Below are 21662 nucleotides of genomic sequence, written 5' to 3' on the forward strand. Positions count from 1 at the left end.
TCAACTTTTCTATGTTAAATAGTTGAATGAACTTTAAAAACTGAATTTGTCATACAAAACGTAAGTTGGATTTTTTACAGTGTAAAAAGAAAAAAAAGAAATAAAAGAGATATACATTAAGGACTTTCGGGAAATGTGTTTAAAACCACTACATTTTTGTTTTCCTCATACTGGAAGTAACAATTAATGTAGTAAAATCATGTTCTTAAAGGGATAGTTCATCCCAAAATGAAAATGTTATAAACCTCAACCTCCTTTAGTAAAGTCATTGCATCACTACAGCTGACCATGTGTTTTTCTCATGTAATGTGATACAGCGTTTTGGTGTGATATACATAATTGGGTTAAGCAACAGATGTCTTCATTCCCAACCTCTATCTCCAGTGATGACATAACATTTGGATTGATATTGCAAAGCAAGGGTGATGAGCTCTGCAATTGTATGTCTAGCTAAATTCTTAATTCACAAATGTAGAATTGTGAAATCATCTCCCAAATTAGTTTTTTTTTTTTAAATGAATTTAAACTGTATATGAAATCCTTAAAAACTCTGAAAGGTCCTAAAGCACAAAAAATATATGATACCCTAAAACACTTCCCAATTGAGGTTAATAGTTGAACAATGACGATAATTCTACCCTTATGTTATGTTATAATTTTCTACTGTTTTTCTATTTCTATTTGTTTATTTGTATGTTTTTTTATAAATCATCTTTATTTTTGTTACTAAGACTATATATTTTTCCTGTTTGTATTATAAGAGCTGCTCCCTCAGACTATATCATCTCTGTATCCTATTCTGAAGAAACGGATTTTATGCAGCCATGTTTGTTTGTAAATCTTGATATTTTCAATAAAAAATATATATATATAAAAGTTACTACAGCTTCGGTTCCCATAGAAACATGCGACTCTGGCTTAGGACTGCACATGCGTATTGGCTGGTCTAGCCTTTTTTAAAGCCTTTTTTTTAACGCTATTTGAGCATAAGAAACAACGTTATGGGGCAATTCATGTCAGATTTTGTTGCTGATTTGAAATATGTTATTTAATTGTGAGTTCAGCAAGCAGTTTTCTAGATTTCAGGATTCGGAACTTCCCCCATTCAAATAGATTGGACATGGTCTTGGATGCCCGAAATAGCTGCCCGGAGGCGTTGCAAAAATGGCCCGCCGAGTGAACAGACTTTCCTTGAAATTGTCATTTTCGGGTGAACTATCCCTTTAACAATGAAATGAATCAAGACCAACAGTCCAGTAGATGTCGTCATGTAGGCCTACATTTTGCGAACCGTCGTCAAATAGAAGAAGAAGAAGAAGAGCTATGAATCATGGGAATTGTAGTTCGAGTCATGGCATGTCTCTGCGCATTCAGCAGAAGCTACACAGACCTCTCCTGTAATTTCCATCCCAGCATGCGCAACTGATGAACACATATGGCGGAGAGCTATGACTGAGGATTTTGATGAAGAAGTTGTGTTCGAGGTAAGTCTCTGATCCAGACATACAACAGCTGCTCTAATATCTGTGATAGATGATGTGCAGTTAGCAGCCTGCACTTAGCACGTATAACACTCCTCCCCATGCACCTCTACAATGACTTGGAGATGCTTATTAAGCACTTTGGGTTTAATTAAGTGTAAACCGTGTTGTAAAGTAGGCCTGCCTCCTGTTTTCATATAATACAACATGTTAGGAGACGTAAATCTTGTATGAACAGGGTCAGAGACTGTAAAACATAGTGAGCTGACTAACAGTTACTTACATAGCATTTCTGGGCATCATAGGCGCGTCAAGCACTAGCTTGCAATGTTGTCTAGGTAGGCAAGTCACTAGATTTTGATACTTTACGATGGCCAATAATTGTATCTAGATTGGCAGTTCAATAAGGATTTAGATATTGGTGTCCACAATTTTTTTGTGACAAAAATTCCCTCAAAATGCTGTCTATGCTTGTAGCTCATTTGGTTTTGTTACTATGGTGTTTGAAAATGCTGTCTAGATAGGTGTTTTGAGACACAGTTTAGGAAGGTACCTCACTAGGGTTTGAGACACAGCCAGAGTGTAGAGACAGTGTCTTTCTTTTCTCTGTCTACGTGGTCTGTTTAGTTTTAGTCTCTTTAAATTGAATTAAGAGCATTGTGCATCAAAGCATGTGTGTCCCTGATCCGCATTTAGGAGTCAAGATTGGGAATGTCAGATCAACATCACCAGGGAAACCATGCTGTCATATGCATTGATCTAGATTAGACCTCTTTTCATTTAAGCTGTTTGTGGCAATGGTTAGAATACATTACAGTTGAGCAAACAGTCATACGGAATAATTATGGAGTAAGACTGTAATTATTAGTTTTTCCTGGATAAGCTACTTACAATTCTGTTAAAAAATAAAATAAAAGTACTTGAAAGATTTCAATAAAGAGCAAATTGCTCTTGATGATATTAAGCACAAAAGATGATAATTTGAAAATTAAAAAAAATTAAATAATTCATGGGCACTTAAACTGTTTTTGATCATTCTTCTAACTATATATATATATATATATATATATATATATATATATATATATATATATACATATACATTTTTGTTTTTTTGTTCAGAGTGAATTATTCCAGTTTTATATGTTTACTTCTGGGTAGTGGGTACCCATGAAAAATGGGGGGGAAAATGTATTGGAAACAAAATCTTATTGAGAATTTCAATAGTTAATGTACATTTTTGTCTTTATGCCGGTGAGCCTAATTTCATCATCAAGAAATTTCTACATAAAAACAAACAAACATGTGAACGACTGGGAAAGGCTGTGTTGTGCTGGTCAGATTTGGGTCATGCTTTTAAAGCGTTGTATCTGTTGTATATCATCACGTACTATCCAGACTTCAAAACAAAAACAGTCTGATTCAGTTTGCTCTCATTTGGTGACCTAAAATTGTGTCTTTCGCCTCAGGCCAGTTTAGCTGCTCTCTCACATCAATAAACACCCGCCAACCGATTCCTCTCACTGCAAATGAGCTTTAGAGCAAAAAGATCCAAAGTTCATGACGGGTGGCAGGCTACCTCACTGCAGGATTTGACTGAAATAAGAATATGAGAATTTTAAACCTCTTTAGCAACTCAAATCCAGTGGCAATGCTAAGCAGTGGAAATGAGCCAGTGATTCCGGATCTCTGGTTGGGAATTGCGACCTACGAGAGTGTCGGATCTACATCCTTCGTTGAGCGATGTTGCGTTTGAGAAGATCTAAGACTAGAGCGAGAGATGTGCGAGAGGTAAGCGAGGGAAAGGAGCAGGAAAGCATGTTGTTTCTGGTGTTTCTCTTCTGGGAGAGCACAACCCTTAATTTCCTGAGAGATATATCGGAATCATGACTCCTCTTTCGTTCTCTCTCCTCCCTTCCTCTCTATATTGTTTTCACTTATTTGTTCATCACATTGTGTTTCTTCCATGTGTTCTGCTGCTCAGGAACTGAATTGAATACCAATTATTCCTTAACTGAATGCCATTCCTGAATTGTGTTTATATATATATATATATATATATATATATATATAATATGTGTGTGTGTGTATTAAGTGTTCTGCAGTAAATCTATTAAGTCAGCATGAAATGGAAGTTCTTCCCTACTGTGACGTATATCCGAGTTAAACTGCTTCTCAAACAAGAAGAAATGTAGGGCAGGTCTTGATTGGATGGTTGTAGTTTGTTATTGCAGTGATGTCATGTGAGTGACAGGTTGTCCCGCCCTCATGCCAGTAAACATGTCATCAGAGAAGAGAAGAGAAGAGAGCAAGAGGGAGTTGTTTTGATTAAACATTATGAGGGCAGGCACATGACATTTTTATTCCATATTTGATAATATCTTTTGTCAAAATGTCAGGGTGGCATAACGGTCCCGTGGTCATAATGGAAAAAGGCGGAAATGCTTTTTAAATAATAATGGATTAAAATATTATCCCTTAACTTTTGGGTTTAAATATAATTCATATTTGGAAACCTTTTGTCAAATCAAAGTTGGTGTCCTATGAAAATAAATTCCATGCAGGAAATAATTTGGTATGTGGTGTAGGGGGACTTGTCATGAGGTTGCACTGATGAAAAAGTGCTGGAATTAAAATATTCTTTATTTTGGCGTAATTTATTATGATTATTATTTCATAACAATACATAGAAAATTAACATGTTTTAGACCATTTCAACCATGTGTCTAGGGCATTATGTACATTTTAGGTTAGTTCAGGCAGTCAAACAGAAAAACTCCAATAAAACGGCATATTCATGATTCAAAAACAGCCTTTCACCATTAAATTTGTTTTGAAAACATTTGAAAATGCTTTAGGATGTGTATACTATATTCACATATTCAGGATGTATTTAAAATCTTATTTTTTTACTTGATGGTTGCACCAATTGACATTTTTCAAAACTTCTGTTGAAAAATGTGTAAATGTTCTTCAAAAACCAAGTTAAAGAAGAGTCTTTCTTCTCATCATCTTGGACATCCTCAGTTGTCATTGACCCATGTATATTTAGAGTTGGGTCTTTCTCACCCCTCCAGAACTCTCCGCTGTTCCAGTACTTGCAGGATCTAGGACACACAGATTTCGAGGCATGTTCTCCCGTTTCTCAGGAGGAGGAGTCCAGCGCTGGCGGAGAGGAGGCACCATTTCCTCAGGATATCCTCCTGTCTCACAAAGTGAGTGTCAGCACTTACCTTTCCAATACGCAAACCGTACGGTAGCAAACTGCAATCTTTAAGGACCCTCGTCTGTGTAGTGTTCAATTAAATGGGAAGAATTTACTCTTAAAACTTGCTGTGTTGTTTGAACAAACAGAAGCGGATTAGATGCTAATCTGAATGTTGTTTCGTAACCAAAACAGCTTTTTGAAACGCACATTGAAATTGAAACAGAATGATCCAATACTGAATATTCTGTATCCAATAAGTAATAACAATTATGTCGTTATTTATACTCAGTTCCAAACCCGTATGACCTTTTATTTCCATGGAACACTAAAGAAGTTGTTTAGCAGAATGTTCATCCTGCTCTTTTCCATCAAATGAAAGTGGATGGGGGAAAAAAGTGCAAACAATATAATTTAATAGCGATTTCATTTAACTTCTTTCACAAAGTTATTGTATAGCTTCTGAAGACTTAGAATACTTTTAAAACTACTTTTAAAATGCTTTTATGATGCTTCAATTTGTTTTGTTTTTTAACTGACAGCCAGTTCACATTAAGCTTAAACATTCTGTAAAACTTTTCCTTTTAGAACTGAACCATACAGGTTTAAAATTGAGTAAATTGTGACAGAATTTTCATTTTTAGGTCAACTTTGAATCACCTTGAAATTTTACAGGTAGACTATGCATAATATGTATTTAATGCAGTTAAATATTATATAAGTAAACTATTCATTTTTATTTATTTTTTATTCGTAACCCAGACTACTACAAATGTAATTACGATCCTTTGGCATAAGAAACATTTGAATGTATATGTAACGGACTTCTAATGAGAGATTCTAGATCATATTATTAAATTTAATAGAACAAGTTAGTTTGTTATTGTAGGCATTTTTAGTAGCGCTTGAAAAATAAATGATATTAATTCACTGTGTATCAAAATAAGATCTTTATTTAATATCATTGTCTTAATACTTAAATTTTACTAATTAGTTTTCACCTTTATATGTTAATAATTCTTTTAATTGTCTGGAATAATGTAATTTTTAAAACAAAAGTCTGAAGAAAGAACGATAACTGTATTAGCATCCACATTAGCAGATGATATCGTTCTGTTTATTCTAAGCGCGTGCTCTGTCACTTTAAGCGCTCGAGCTTGTTACAGGAGGATGGATTCTGATTGGCTGTCAATGTTTTTATCATTCCTTAGCTGGAAGAAATCGCTGTGAATGTGATTCCAAACGATATCGTTTCTCTGTGCCATTATCATTAGTTGTAGTGAGGACTCTGCTATTCTAAAACGATTTTTGGAACTATATCTTTATCGTCCGTGTAAGTCTACTCTATAATTCACTCTATATCTCATTTATATGTTTACACATTTTAAAGATTCAAAATGTTCATGCATTTCATTCACAAACTTACAATTGCACTGCATCTTTCATGTTCACTTTTAACCAGAATCCTAGAGCTAAAATATATCCCAAAATATTTTTTTTATACGTCAAAATAATTTTTTGTTGTTAAATTCTCCCACTCTCACACACTCCCACTCTAAATTATTTTTGATTTGAAAAAGTAAAGTGTGTTTGGATCCCGTCAAAACAGCCATCAGTGTGAAACGGTGAAGGCCGGTCTCATGGTCACCTCAGGAACTGGAAGTGATGAATGGCTGAAGAATTGTCCAGTTTTGTTTGGGAATGTGATGTAATTCCACTTCATGTGTGTGAACAGAGCTCATTCCTTTAGCAGAATACAATTTTGTTTGTGTGCACGTACACACTTTATTTTATAATTTGTTTGGAAAGTTTTCACGGAGAGCATCATATTGTCTTAAGTTTACACGGTTCAGGCTGTCCCTATTTGTGTTCCCAGTCTGCGATGTCACACACACACACACACACACACACACACACACACACACACACACACACACACACACACACACACACACACACACACACACACACACACACACACACACACACACACACACACAGAGTCTCATTCTATTCTTCAGTTGTCTGACACACAGTCAAAGCATCTAGAATGTGAGTCCTACAGCAGTGGAATACTAAAGACATGAAGAAAGAAAAGAAGACAAAACAGTGAAAACCTCTCAGTGTGACGCGTGAATGACCAATATACTTTCCCAAAACTACACAATTGCTCTGAGATTTTAAGATATCAAGTCTGTCTTTGTTTCAAATATACAACGGGATGTTTAGTATGTAGGTTAAAATAATAAACCCCCCAGACGTGTGGTTTGTGTGATCATGATTCATGACCCAGACAGGAATCAATAGTCGGTCTGATAAACACATGATAAACACTCCAGCATCTGACTTTTAATAAAGCTAAATATGAGTCTCCTATGTTCACTAAGGCTGCATTTATTTGATTAAAAATACAGTATAACAGTAATTGTGAAATAATATTACTATTTAAAGTAGCTGTTTTATATTTGATTTATATTTTAAAATATAATTTATTCCTGTGATGCTAGTCTTCAGTGTCACATGATGATGAATCATTATAATATGCAAATTTGCTGAAAAAACAACAACAGTTGTGCTGCTTAATGTTTTAGTGAAAACTTAGATTCTTATTTTTTTTTCAGGATTTGTTGATGGAAAAAGTTCAGAAGAACAGCATTTATTTGAAATAAAGATGTTTTGTAACATTATAAATGTCTTTACTGTCACTTTTGATCAGCTTAATGCATTCTTGATGAAGAAAAGTATTAACATATTTCAAATGACTCAACAGTGTGTGTCAATATGGACTTGCACATGTGCACGCACAAAAGCTTTCTCTCCTATCCATCCAAAGAATTTAAAAATGGTCACTTCTATGACATCACAACCATTAGCTCATTAACATATGACCGCCCGTATTTACATATCAACACTTATTCAGTATTTAGCACCTTGACCTGCTTTGAATGACCGTCTTCTAGTGTGCTGTATGCATTTATCCGTGTGTATTTTGCAGAAGGGTGGTGTTTGGAGGCTGGTTGATACCCTGCGCAGTCTGAGTCCTCTGCATCGAGACAGCGCCACCTGTTGGCAGGAGCAGCAGCTGGTGAGAATGAAGCTCCTTCTCTTTCTGCTTGTCTTTCCTTCAGTAGTGTCGCAGAGGAACAGGGCTAAGCCAGTGTCTCATGCCTTTTACCGCGTTTTGACAGTGTGCAACTTTACCAACTTAGCCTGGATTTCAATCATGTGTAAAATATGCATAATCACATTAATATTTGTGGAAGAATAGTTGTTTATATAGGAAGATATAAAGGTACTTTATAAGATCACTAGATCTTGAGTCAGATCTGTGTAACTTTCAGCCTGTTGACCAATCAAAACTCGGGTCATTGACCAATAAAAGTAGATACAACTAATAAACATTAGATATGCCACTCCCATATCTAAAATACATATTGTATAGTCACTGTTATCTTAAATACAGTTTGTTTTCATAAGGAAAATCATCTTACCTTAAGACTGACAGCTGGTGAACAAAATCCTTTGGTGGTGGCTGGTAATCCTTTATTTTTGCTAAATATATTTGAAAATTAACTATTTAATTTTATTTCCATGATCAATGGCATACATGATTGGTTGTGATGCTGTCTTCGTATTGACATTGATGTTTTTGTTTTATTGTAAAAAATATCATGTCTGCCTTGATCACTATGTGTTTTTTACATTTGAAATAAAATAAAAAAAGAAGAAAAAAAGATGAAAATTAATGATTTAAAATGAATGGTTTAAATGTAAAAAAAAAAATGTTTTGATGAAAAATTTAAATAATAAAATAAAAGCAATTGGCAGATTCAATTTAAAAGTAGTATTTAGTCATCTATTTTTAAAACTACTATTTTTAACTACATTTTTTAATATGTTTAAATATATATTTTTATCTAAATAATTCTAAATGTATTGGCATGTTATAAAACTATTATAAGTAAAATCATTTTTTGTTGTTTATAAATAACAAATAAAGATACATTTAAAATAAATTTCTGAATTAAAGCTGATTTCTGTGTAACTGTAAAGTGTATTTAAAATAATATATTAAATATATATAAATTTTATATTTCTTATATATCTTTTTAGTTACCTTTTTTCTTCAAATGAAGTTTTAAATGATTCCAACTCTATAGGATGTAACTGATATTAATCACATTATTTTAAAATTCAGAGATTCAGAGACCAAGATCTTGTCTTGTTGTGCGTACAGTACAGAATCCCAGTATTGCTGCAAGGCAGTGTTGCTATGATGATCCGATAATTAGATTGGATTGATTTTCGGCCGCAGAGTGATTGTGTTCAACTGTGTTTGTTCTCCCTCAGGACGCTGCCTTCCGCCAGTATTCTCTGCGCTGTCTGTTGTCTCAGGATGTGCTGTTGCAGGAGGACGTCGAGCTGATCGAGCTTCTGGATCCGAGTGTGCTCTCTCTGGGCTCCACTGATACTGTCTGCCCCAGTGCCAGCGCTGCTGTCCCAGCGCCATGCTACCTCTCGCCTCCCTCTCTATGGTACACAGCCACATCAATTCCAACAAAAACCTCGTACCGTTATCAAGCTGATATGTCACTGATGTGTTTCTTTGTCACAGGGACGTGTCCGTTTTGGTCGGGCTGCTAGCCGTCCTGCTGGGCCTACGCTTTTCGTACCCTGACCGCGAGCTGGCTCTGTGGTTGTGTGCCGTCCTGGTGTGTGTTATGTGTGCCTGTCGCGGTCTGTCTCTATGGCACAAGGCGGTTCTTCAGCGCCGCGTCCAGTCTCTGGCCGTCCAGCTGGAGGGTTTGGTGAACAACAGCCGAGCGCTGACCAGTCTCTCTCGCAAATCCCTGCGTCTCATGCAGGAGACAGAGGTCATCTCACGAGGATTCACACTGTAAGTTTCACAACACACACACACAGACCCTTCCACTTTGTCTGTTCATGTCTGCAGTGTCTTTAGATTTTGTTTTGTGTGTGGAAATGTGACATTGATTCTTTGTGTTTGCAGTAGTTTTGCATGTAATGCAGTTTTATAATTGTTTAAAGCTGAAGTGTGCAATTTTCTGTAAGTCTTTTTCCTGAAATAGCTTTCCCAAGCACTCCCGTCTATGATCAGTCAAACAAACAGAGCAAAACACATATTTAAGAATGGCATATCTATAGACTCTACACTACAGTATGGACATTAACCTGAGATTGGAAAAAGAATTTTAGAATCCAGAATATTACACACTTTTATTTTATTTTATTTAAATTTTTTGATGGCTTAGTTTCTGCATTTAAAAAAAGTGTTATTACTTGCTTGGGAGAAGCAGTTCCATTTAGCAGGACTCATTATCTATATAGTTTTGAATGTTCGTCATTTTTAGTTAAAATATGAGCTTGAGTCTCATCTAATTTTAGATCTGACAAAATTAGACATTTTAAACTGTCTTTAAAAAAACTGATAATATTAAAAATGCAGTATAAATTTAAGTGAGTAAAACCAGGGCCTAAAACTAACTTTTTGCTAATCCTGCCAATGGCCAGTGACTTAAAGGGATAGTTCACTTTAAAATGAAAATTCTGTCATCATATACTCACCCTCAAACCTGTTTCAAACCTGTATGAATTTCTTTCTTCTGCTGAACACAAAGGAAGATATTTTGAAGAATGTCAGTAACCAAACAGTTAACTGGTCCCCATGACTTCCATAGTAGGAAAAAAAAATACTATGGAAGTCAATGGGACCAGTTAACTGTTTGGTTACTGACATTCTTCAAAATATCTTCCTTTGTGTTCAGCAGAAGAAAGAAATTCATACAGGTTTGAAACAACTTGAAGGGTGAGTATATGATGACAGAATTTTCATTTTAAAGTAGAGTATCCCTTTAAGAAAATGTACCTGCCATTAAACTGTTTTTGCAAAAACATTTTAGATACCAGTGAGAATTCACAATTCTCTATTACAATTTCGATACGACAGCTAAAACTTCTTGTCTTACTAATATAAATTGAAAACCTTATTAAAGACAAGTAAACATGAAATAAACAGTGCTTTTCATGCAGGTTTTTTAGGTTTTCAGGTACAGAAATGTACTGCATAGTCTTCACTGTATAAATTAAACTTGGATTAATCCTTATTAAAGGTACAAAAGTTATTCAGTCGAGCAGAGGGTAATTTGTTTTCTTTTCGTTGTCCTTTGTTGATTAATTAACATTAAAAAAGCAGACCGCAGTATGATTATTAGGATGCTGTCACTTTAAGACCTAATGCATGCACGGATCCAATATAATGATACATACTGTACACATACTGTACTTACAGTCGCCAACGGTGATTTTTACTCGCATTAGGCGCTTGGCAAGTGATAATTTCGGCCCTGAGTAAAACTGGTTTGATTCATGGTTTGTGCCTTCATAATTTATATTTTCTACACACTGTATCCTGCATGTGAGTTACTGGCATGTGCTCATTTCCTCTATATAAATGAACATCTGTTATGTCTGTTTGTGTGTTTAAATATAGCTAGATTTAATAATGTATGCGTGTATTTAGTTTGCTTTCATGTTTAATGTAATTTGTCTTTCACTAGATAATAACTACTAGATAGTAATATACACAACTGTTCAAAAGTTCGGGGTCTGTAAGATAAACAAATGATCTGTTGTACTCATTAAATCAGGGGTTCTCAACTCTGGCCCTCGAGATCCACTTTCATGCAGAGTGAATCTCCAACCCTGATCAAACACACCTGAACAAGCTAGCCAAGGTCTTCAGGATAACTAGAAACAAACCCACTTGAAGGCAAGCCTGCAATCTTAGCCGAAAAAAAAAGCACAACATCTGCTAACGCTGCAGTTCGCAGGGAAAGAAACAAGAGGCCGTTTTTTTGAATGGATATCAATGGAGGAAAGGCTTCACTTCGCTGAATAAAGTGAGGAAATGGCTGATCATTTAATGAATCGACAGCCCAAAGCAGTAATGTGATTGGTTATCAAAACACATGTGGTTAGCATAACACTTTCCAATGGTAGAGTCACGAACCCTCATATCTCACAATAATATGATCATCTCTGCTTGAAAGCTACAGGCAGGATTTGATCAGAGTTCGATCAGGGTTGGAGCTTTGCCATCCATTTAAAATATTAAAGTAGAACACTTATTTTAGATTAATATGTAATAATGTAATATTGATTAAATAGACGCAGCCTTGGTGAGCATAAGATACTTCTTTCAAAAATGTAAAAATCGTACAGACCTCAAACTTTTGAAGGTGTATTAGTTTGTCGATATTTGTGTCATTTTTGTTACATAGTGTCAGTCTAGTAGTATTATATGTGTTGTATGTGATGTGTGTCTGCCCTGATGGTTCTCGGACGTCTGCACAGTTGGATCACATTTCACTTGTCAAGTTTACTCGACAGGGTGAGTGGCGCCTGTCCCTTTAACAGGGCGGGGCAACTTCGGAGTCAGCAGCTGATTGGTCTACGGAAAGCAGCCTATCAGAGTCTTCGCTGCGCGTTCCGAGCCTCCCGCATCGCCACATGCATCATGCTCAAATCATATCCTGATCCAACAGCAGCGCAGCGACCCGTTGCTTTTATATTACGATTTCTTAATATTTAATTCACTTGGATTCTTAGTGGTGAAGTCCTTGACTATGTTTTACATTTCCACTGAACTCAGAGATTGACAATGTCACCAACTACGTGTCCACCGTGCCAATCAGAGAGCTTGGTCTCGGTCTGGGGGTGGAGCATCTTTCTGATGAGCAAGCACAAGAACTGACCAATGATTACAGCCTGCCTGCACTCAAGGTATAGAAACTTGTGCATTGTTGCATTAGGCCGGGCAATATAGCTGAACTTATAGCTCAAACATTTTCTGTGTTTTGACCATATTTATCTTGTAAAGATGGTGATCTTGATATTTATCTGTAAACTTATCTTGATTTTTTATCTGTAAATACGTCTTGATATGTATGTATTTTCTGTGAAATTTGTCAAACATTTTTTTTTCTCTAGAAGAGACAAAATGTTGACCTTTTTAAAATGTATTTACTTATAAGCAGTACAACATATTTAATTGCATATATATTTTCATTAAAGATTTAAAAGCACAGTGATGATTCAAATTCAAATATTTTTCCTATTTTTCCAAATTCAAATATTTTTTTATACATATTTGGACAAAACAGCAGTTGTTTCCTAGTATATATAAATTAAATTACAGTAAACATGCATTTAAAATAATAGAGGCAGATTTTTCAGTCAATAGACACACACACACACACACACACACACACACACACACACACACACACACACACACACACACACACACACACACACACATATAATATTTATATTTATATATAATTATTAAAACAATAAAAAAAAATTGCTACTTATTAATGCATAAAATAAAATAATAATATATGTATTTATGTAGCGATTTATTTTTTTGTTTAAATTAATAAATTCCAATATTTACCTACATATATTTTACACATTAAATGGTGTGCTGGGACTTTCATGAATATTTTTGATTCATGATGTTGTTGAATTATTATTATTATTATTCAGATTAAATGATTGAAATGGTCAGTTTAAAAGAACTGAAAAAAAAAAAAAAAAATTTAAATAAACTTTTTTGTTGTGATTTCTGTGAGTCGGGACACAGAAGAGGGAAAAATCTTTTCCACGGCATGTTTAGGGAACCTAACGGTCAAATAAAAGGCCCATTAAAAACGTTACAATTTTCGTAATGCTTCTTTTCATAGCGACCTATATTCAATATATTGCCCAGCCCTATTGTTGTTGTAAATAACACATCACATGAGTCTCCTCAGTAAACATTGGTTGGTTTTGCAGACGTTGTTCCAGCTGTGGGTCGGGCAGAGCTCAGAGTTTTTCCGGCGATTGGCTCTGCTGCTGTCTCCGGGGAGGGAGGAGCTAGACTCCAGGCCCCGCCCCCTCACGTACAGCAGCGTCCCTTTGATTACCGACTCTCTCCATCGCACCCTAACCAGTTGCCTTGGTGATCTTCAGCGCAGCTTCGATTTCCACCGCTACTTCGAGACGCACCACCAGTCGCTGCCCGCGGGAAGAAACGGACGGGCTCAACAGAAGTGTAGAGAGCTCAATTCCCTGCACACGTCTGTCCGCAGTTTACAACTTCACCTGAAAACACTCCTAAACGAGTATGTACTACTTGGTTATTATTGTTGTTGTTTTTTATTATTATTTGAAAATGACAAAATTGTTGAAATGAATAATTTTCAAAAAAAAAATACTTTTTTAATATTATAAAATTCAGTAAAATATAATCATCTGACACAATGGAATTTGATTTACTCATTTCATTTTCACACTGAAAACTTTACCGAGGGTGCACAAACCATCATAGTATCCTAGTAAAGACTATTTTATCTCGACGGTTTAATTTCTCCTAGGGTCATAATTCTGGAGGACGATTTGGAAAAGTTAATGGTTGCGAAAGAGACGGAGGAGATGACGTGCGCGGGATATCAGGATCTGAGGGAGCGTCTGCAGCTGGTGCAGCCACACATGCAGGCCAGCACCTGCTGCTGGGACGACACACTCGCGCAGGTCGACCGCATGCTACGACGGGTCTCCAGCCCCCCAGGTCAGAGGTCACCCTCTCGACCAATCACAGCGCTCTGCTGCTGCGCCGCTCCGTTGCAATTTGAATGAGCCACTCTTTTGTTAGTTTAATTGCATAGGAATTTGTTTTTCTGAACATTTTTTTGTGAATATTTATGTTAATTTTTTCAGTATAGTCCAAAAAACAATCGGTTAATTTTGAGACATTTTAAATTACCAAAAATGCATGATTTTGGTACAGTCGGGCAACCCTCTTACAGGAGTAGTTCACCCAAAAAATTCTGTACTCACCGTCATATAATTTTATTTTATCATTCATTTATTTATTCAATGACCAGGGGCTGCCAAGCTTTAAATATGACTTTTTTTTTTCTTTCTTCTTTCTTTTTTTAAAAATCTTTTGACTTATATGTTTACACAAAACCTATTAAAGTAAAAAAAAAATGTCAGAGGTAAGAGATAATAACAGATTCTTCAAATATGGGTCAAATATCCACCCTTGAACTGCACCATGTTATTATGGCAGGAAATGTGGTATATTCATATCGAATTATTCTTATTATGACAAGTAGTTTAAAGCCACAATTTACTGTCTGGTTTCTACAACTTTCACGTAGGAGTCTTTTAAATCTGAAAGAAATAAAGATTTGACATTTATCGTGATAATTCTTGTGTAAGACAACATTTTCATTGTGATAATTTTTTTGGCCATATCACCCAGCCCTAAAATGAGTCACCTGGTCATTATCAGTCATGTAGTTATTATAGAAAAAAAACAATTGACCAGTAAAAACAAAGAATTGACTAATCACAATCAATTATTCCAGAGAGCCTGTAGCATGACCATATATGTGTGTACGAGCTCTCGAAATGACGTCCTCACCATATAATATGTGCGTCAGGCTTTGTGTGGTGACAGCGTGTGTCTTAGGAGTATTTTTAGAGTTCCTTATTCGACTGATTTCCCTCCCTTTAGTTATTTTTAGGGATCTTTAGGGAAGTAGTAGGGTAAAAAAAGACAGAGAGGGAGAAAGAGAGGGATGTGGTGGGTGATGTCCTTTACAGAATTAGGCCACAATGCACAAGTAGATGACGTCATTGTTCCCCAGCTTCATATGATGACCCTCCTCGGGGCTAGTGCTTTTACTGTAGGGAGGTCAAAGTTCAGCTGTGCAGTTCTTTCATGTATTTTGGCATGTCTACACGCGTGTGCCAAACAACAGGAGTTATTTTTAACAGAATAACTTCATTACTCTGCGAAAGATCCAGTAATGCATTTCTGAAGGCAACAGTTTGCAGCAGATCAAAAATAGGTAAATTGTCATAGATTATGGAAAAGATTTAGTCCTTTGAGAAGTTTTCAGGGACTTTTTGTTTTGTTTACCGTTTTCCATTTCAGATTTTTAAAGAAATATATATATATTTTTTCAATATTTCCCAATGCACATTATAACGTTGTGACGTCTAAATCCCCACACTATTTTAGTTTTTTTAGTTTTTTTGTGTCTTTTAAGTTCCTTTTTTAAAACAGATTTATAGTTATATATGCTATTTGTCGTAATTGGGCTGAACTTCATAATAACAGCATTACCACATCAAGCGACATTTGATTCTCATAGATTTTAGTGCGTCATGAATCCAGAAACTGAATTTGTCCCATGTCTTTTTGTGTGTGTGTTGAAAGGAGACACATTAGCAGGATACTGTGTATTTGTGTGTGTTCCTCAGAGAGTTCAGATCAGCCAGAGGAAACAGATGTCCCAGATCTCCCTCCTGCCGCCCCCATTACACACATACAGGACAGAGACCCTGTCCCTGAGGAACAGGTACTGTGTGTGTTTGTCTCTGTGTGTGTATGTGTGTGCTTGTCTGTGTCTGTCTGTCTGTGTGTGTGTTTTGTGTGTCTGTCCTGTTTGTGTGTGTATTTGTGCGTGTGTGTGTGTCTGTCCTGTCTCTGTGTGTTTGTCTGTCTGTCTTACGCTCATTTTATCTATAGAATAAAAATGTAATTCATACATACAATGACTTAAATACACTTCTATGATTTGTTCTTTAAAATTTGTCTAAAATAAATTTTTTGATACCGCTGTCCTGATATCATAATGAAGAAAAAAATTACTTTTTAGTTTAAATAATTAAATAAATTCTTCAAAAAGAAAAAGTATTTTGGTATCTTTATTATTTTTAATAATATTATTATATATTTTTTCTGAATCACAACATCTCTGAATCAATTCATGATATTTGATTGATTTATTAATAAATGCATGTACTTAAAAACACTTTTTCCTTGAAATATATATATTTATTTATTTATTTAAAATAATAATTAAGAAGTTTTTACCAACCAACATGAATACAAAGACTACATTTGTAGTCAGAGTTTGGCACATACATTTTAAACTAGATTATTATTTTTTTTTGAATGCCTTCCTTTGTTGTGTACAGATCTTATTTCTCATAGACCCATAAAAGCCATAAACTTCAGGCATGACAAACAAGCACCACTCATATTTTTGTCTAAGTCTAGTTCATTTGCTTATTGTTTGTAAGTATAGTGCTTGGTTGTCATCAACAGAATTTCACAGATGTAATTTGTGGAACGAAGCAAAACAAACATTTCAGTGTTGTTGTTAGCGGATATGCAACGATATTCATAAACAATGAATTTTGAGGTTATAGCTGGGATTCATAAAGTTGCTTTTCTTGGCCAGGAACTGGAAGCATATGTCTCGGACTCGGACTCTGAGACGGAGTGGAGAGGGGCCGTGGACATGCTGTCGCCATGGGAACAGGAACGCCAACGTCATGAACGGGAGGAGTCGAGGCGCGTTTTACTCGAGCTGAAATCCGTCCTGGGAATCCGAACGTCAGATGGAGAGAGAGACAAACGCAAGCTTCTGCTGTTCAGTGATCAGGGTACTACATGCGCACACACACACACGCTTGGTTCTGTCATACTACAACAGAATTTAATCTTTAACTATATTATAGTATTCCTCTCTGTCATAAGAACCGCTATGAAGGCAGATTGATTTTAAGTGAATTTAACTGTTTTAGCGAGTTTCATTTCAGTGAACGGGTTCAAAACCCTTCACTCAAAACTGTGTGATGTGACGTTAAATTTCCTTTCACACTTAAAGGGATACTTCAGGATTTAGCATTAAGCTTTGTATTAGTAGAAAACCTGTAGTATTTTCGAATTACCGTGCTTTCCACCCTCATATCCCCCTGAGAGGAGAGATTTATGTATTTTTTGTTTGGAACAAATCCTCCGATGACGCAAAAATCGTCATTTTGCGTCATCGGAGGATTTTCTGGCCAGAGGCTAAAGACTACAGCCAGTAGTAGGGGCTGTTCCGCATGTTTTCAACCCGCCCATAGAGGGTGGGATCTCACTCACAGAATGTACACAGTATCAGCCGTCTTTCTTTGGAAGCTAAGCTAGCAGGCTCTTGTTCTGTGGAGAAAGCTGAGTAGTAGGAGAAAGCTGAGTAGTAGGTGTTACCATCCTCCTTTTCCCGGACTTGTCCGGCCATCAAGATCGTTCAAAATGTCCGGGATTCGGCTTTTGCTTTCTGTAGTCGCCATTCATTGTTTACATGCACACCTCTTGTTTCAATCTAACTGAATTCATTCCGATCAGTGAATCTGAATGTAGTGTTTACATGAACGCTAAACAAGTGATCGGTTGATGTGCGTTTTAACATTGCTAAGAAAATTCCCGCTCCTCCGTGAGAGATGCGAGACCGGCGCGTCTCAGTAATGACGCCACCGGCCTCGCGCCGTTCTCCCGCGGCCGTCAGCCTCGTCCTGCTCGCCACAGTAAACATAATGAATGGCGACTGTAGAACGCAAAAGCCAAATCCCAGGCAGACTCGTCACGGAGACTCACTGGTAGCCTAACCTTGTTGTTTTCAACTGCGCTCTCTTACCGGTAGGCGTGGCCTCCTAGGGCAGCGAAGCAAGTGCATTCTGGGAGTTGTTGTCTTTCATCCACATAAGCCAAAAATACATTTTCTGGCTTTTCTCAGTCTAGAAAGCTCCAAATTAAAAAATTTCTTCACATTTCTTCTACATAAATGACCTATTTTAAATACACATTCATCTTTCCAGAGGTGAAGTATCCCTTTAAGGAAAATTGGTCACTTCAAAATGTCGACTATTATATAATTAAATATTTGAGATGCGAATATTTTGCTTGTAAAATAAATATTATACACAGTTACTTTTGAATGGCTATCAAAATAAAAAATTTCGCAACCACAAACATACTTTGTTAGCAGGCAGCCAATGAAAACCATGCATTATGCAAATTTGAAAAAACTACACAGGTTCGTACTGGAATTTCTGACGACTCTTTTCAGATCAGAATCGGTTCATTCTATTAGGAGACAATTCCATTTTTCGTGCACTTTGATCATTGAAACTTTGCCGACCTTTTACATTCACAAACAGCGCACACTACATGAAAGGTAAGATTGCCAAGATATTTAGTGGTACAATTACTTGTACCTTTTTTGTTTGTCTTTCCCAACACTAAATCCCTTTTCAATGTATTTGTTTGTCCTTCTAGCTGCTCTGGCTCCGTTTGCTAAGGACACATCAGAAACAGACACAAACTCTTTAGAGCCGCATATTTCAGTGGAGTCCATGACTACCACAGTTAACCACGTCTCCCAACAAGCAGAGGAGAATGAAAGCGAGCCGCAGACTGAAATTCTGAGTGGGGCGGAAGAAGGAGAGAAAGATTCTGTGATTGAGTTTTGCTGTGGTGATTCTGATGTAACTGAGGCAGCTAAAGACACCACTGTGGAAACCGCAGAGGAAACGCATCTCTTCCAATCAGACGGACTCGTAGACGACGAGCATGATGGGACACACCCACTCACACCCCGAGTGCCCACCCTCTCTGTGATCGACAGATTGACTGAACTGCATGGCTCGCAAGCGCTCAGTTTCAGCTCGGCCCTGGCCGCCCAGGTAGCAGCTCGCTCGCATACGTTCACACACATGCAGGAATGCACCTACGGGGACTCGGAGGAGGAAGGGGAAGTGACGTCACAGCAGACGAGAGAAACCGAGGAGGACTGAACAAGGAGGATATTTATTCAAATCTTTTTGTTCATATTTATTGAGCTTGATTTCAGGTCACAGACATCATTGGATGTAACTGGTGTGTGCGCGTCATTGTTTTAAAGTGTCTATATTTGTGTGCGTGTGTGTTGAGGAATTTATGTTTCATGTGACCTCCCATGTCCACTCTCCTCATGACAGTCCTCAGGTACAGACTGGCACACGCTAGTACTCAAAATAACAGAATAAAAACTTAAACACACACTAACATAAACTCATAAATGTGCAAAACTACATGTCCTTGGCCGTCCCAGTTTTATTCACTGTTACCCTCACAAAATAACCACAAGTTCTTAAAATGCCTAAAAAGTCAGGTCATAACTGCCCATCAAGAACATGTCTGGGTCATATTTGACCCCAAAATTAAAAGGAAATAAAAAAATTACATTATGAAAATTAAGCCCATTTTAGATTTTGTGCATTGACATTTTTAATGATAATTTTACATTTCCCCCAACAAATCTAATTTTCATAACCGCAGTGCAAAATAAATAGTTGTCCTTAGTGTAATGCAGAAAAATAACTTCTCGTTACCACAATGCAGAAATAAATTCCAATATATTCTAAATATATATTGTATATTTTTTAAATCAGCAATGATTGTACAATGCAATGTATAAATATTTTCTAAATCAAATAACATCTTTTTTGCAGTATAGTAATTATAAAAAAATATAAACTACTGCTTTTAAAGTAAATGGCTTGTATGTATGTATGTATGTATGTATATATATATATATATATATATATATATATATATATATGAAAGAGAAGGAAAGAAATAAGATTTTCTTTCTGTATTGCAATATTGAGAAGTTATTTTTCTTTTTATTTACATTATTGACATTTTTTATTTTTTATTTTTTTTCAGTAATGAGAGAATTTTTTTTTTTCTCCATATTACGGAATTAAACATTTTCACCATTACACTAACAGTTTTACTTATTTTGAATTGCGGTAATGACAATGAGATTTTTGTCACATTAGGGTATAGACGATTTTATTTATTTTGAATTGCGGGTAATAAGAATGCAATTTTTTTCACATTACGTTAATGAGAATTTGGGTAAATAATATCAAGTAAATAATGCACAAGATCTTAATGGTACCAAAAATAAAATAAAAAATCCTTTTCTCATTTTACATTTTTTGATTTGGGGTGAAATATGACCTGTGCATGAGATTCACACCATTAATTACAAAAAGCAAAAAGCAAAGTTAATACTGACGTCCTACTGGATTGCAGCTGGTATGTAGTCAAACTTTGACAGTTTCTGCTCACACAGCTGGTGTTTCACCACTGTGACCATCACAAGGTTAATGCTTCAAAGTCATTTTAAAAGTTTTCAAATTAATATACTTGTTACCAATTTCAAGCTGTTGAACTGCCTGAAATTGATAGTGATTGGATTTCATTTATGTTTATAGAAGATGCTTTTTTTTTTCTTGAGTTTTTCAGTTCAGTATCTTGTTGAACACTTCACATAAAACCACTGATTGTCAGATCCTTATTAAAGTAACAAATGCTGATTTATAGATTTTCTCAAATAATCATCAAGACTGCTTCGTCCTTTAACACAAAACCTGGTTTTAAGTTAAACCGTCTTTTAACTCTTAACACTGTGGAAAAGTAACAAGCTACAGTTTAACTTGCCTTAAACACTTTTCCCTTGTAAGGACTGTTGCACTTTACAACTACAGTTAAATGTTTTAATGAGACTTAGAATGTCAATGGCTATGTTGATGAGACCAGAGAGCAAAACCTTAGATATAACAACGTTTTGTGTGTGAATTGTATGTTTTTATGTCTAACATCCTTAATTAATTTTCCTCCATGCATATATGCATGACATCAAGACCCTCAAACAATCGTCTTGGCCATGGCTGAGACTGTCTATGTGTTTGTCCTCAACACCAGTTTTGCCTTTTCTAAAGGTTACATTTTTTTCCTCACTCCAAAAGTGGCAATCTTGCATTTCATTTGTGAAATAAAGTACATGTACATATATGTGTTTGTCTTTGGTGACTTAATGCAGTTTCACACTAAGAATAGACTTCTGTGCACATGTAAAGGGATAGTTCACCCAAAAATGTTGTTTCAAATGTGTATGAATTTCTTTCAAAAGAAGATTAAAGAATGTTTGTAGCCAGACTGTTGGCACTGGCAGCACCCATTGACTTCCATAGTATGTTTTACAACTGTCTGGTTACAAACATTATTTAAAAGA

At 36.0% G+C, this 21662-nt stretch overlaps 1 protein-coding gene and 1 long non-coding RNA gene across 3 annotated transcripts; both read left to right on the forward strand.

Annotated features, from left to right (window-relative positions):
- The first annotated feature begins 1323 nt into the window (after positions 1-1323).
- Positions 1324-21442, forward strand: vezt (vezatin, adherens junctions transmembrane protein). 2 transcript variants are annotated; one of them, XM_082167387.1, is made up of 12 exons: positions 1324-1484; positions 4559-4696; positions 7682-7771; positions 9037-9221; positions 9302-9583; positions 12085-12233; positions 12341-12489; positions 13546-13874; positions 14127-14320; positions 16027-16124; positions 17013-17217; positions 18875-21442. In XM_082167387.1, the coding sequence occupies exons 1-12, from the start codon at positions 1449-1451 to the stop codon at positions 19390-19392; spliced, it is 2373 nt and encodes a 790-aa protein (XP_082023513.1). In that variant the 5' UTR covers positions 1324-1448; the 3' UTR covers positions 19393-21442. The 2 variants fall into 2 exon arrangements, with proteins under 2 accessions (XP_082023513.1, XP_082023514.1); XM_082167388.1 differs by having other exon boundaries at positions 12097-12233.
- LOC309497231 lies at positions 17224-18439 on the forward strand. Its single transcript, XR_014205455.1, has 2 exons — positions 17224-18158; positions 18254-18439. It is a non-coding gene; the product is annotated as an uncharacterized lncRNA (long non-coding RNA).
- Positions 21443-21662: the final 220 nt, after the last annotated feature.

The sequence above is a fragment of the Leuciscus leuciscus genome (genome assembly GCF_965113295.1).
Source record: "Leuciscus leuciscus genome assembly, chromosome: 4".
Classification (NCBI taxonomy): Eukaryota; Metazoa; Chordata; class Actinopteri; order Cypriniformes; family Leuciscidae; genus Leuciscus; species Leuciscus leuciscus.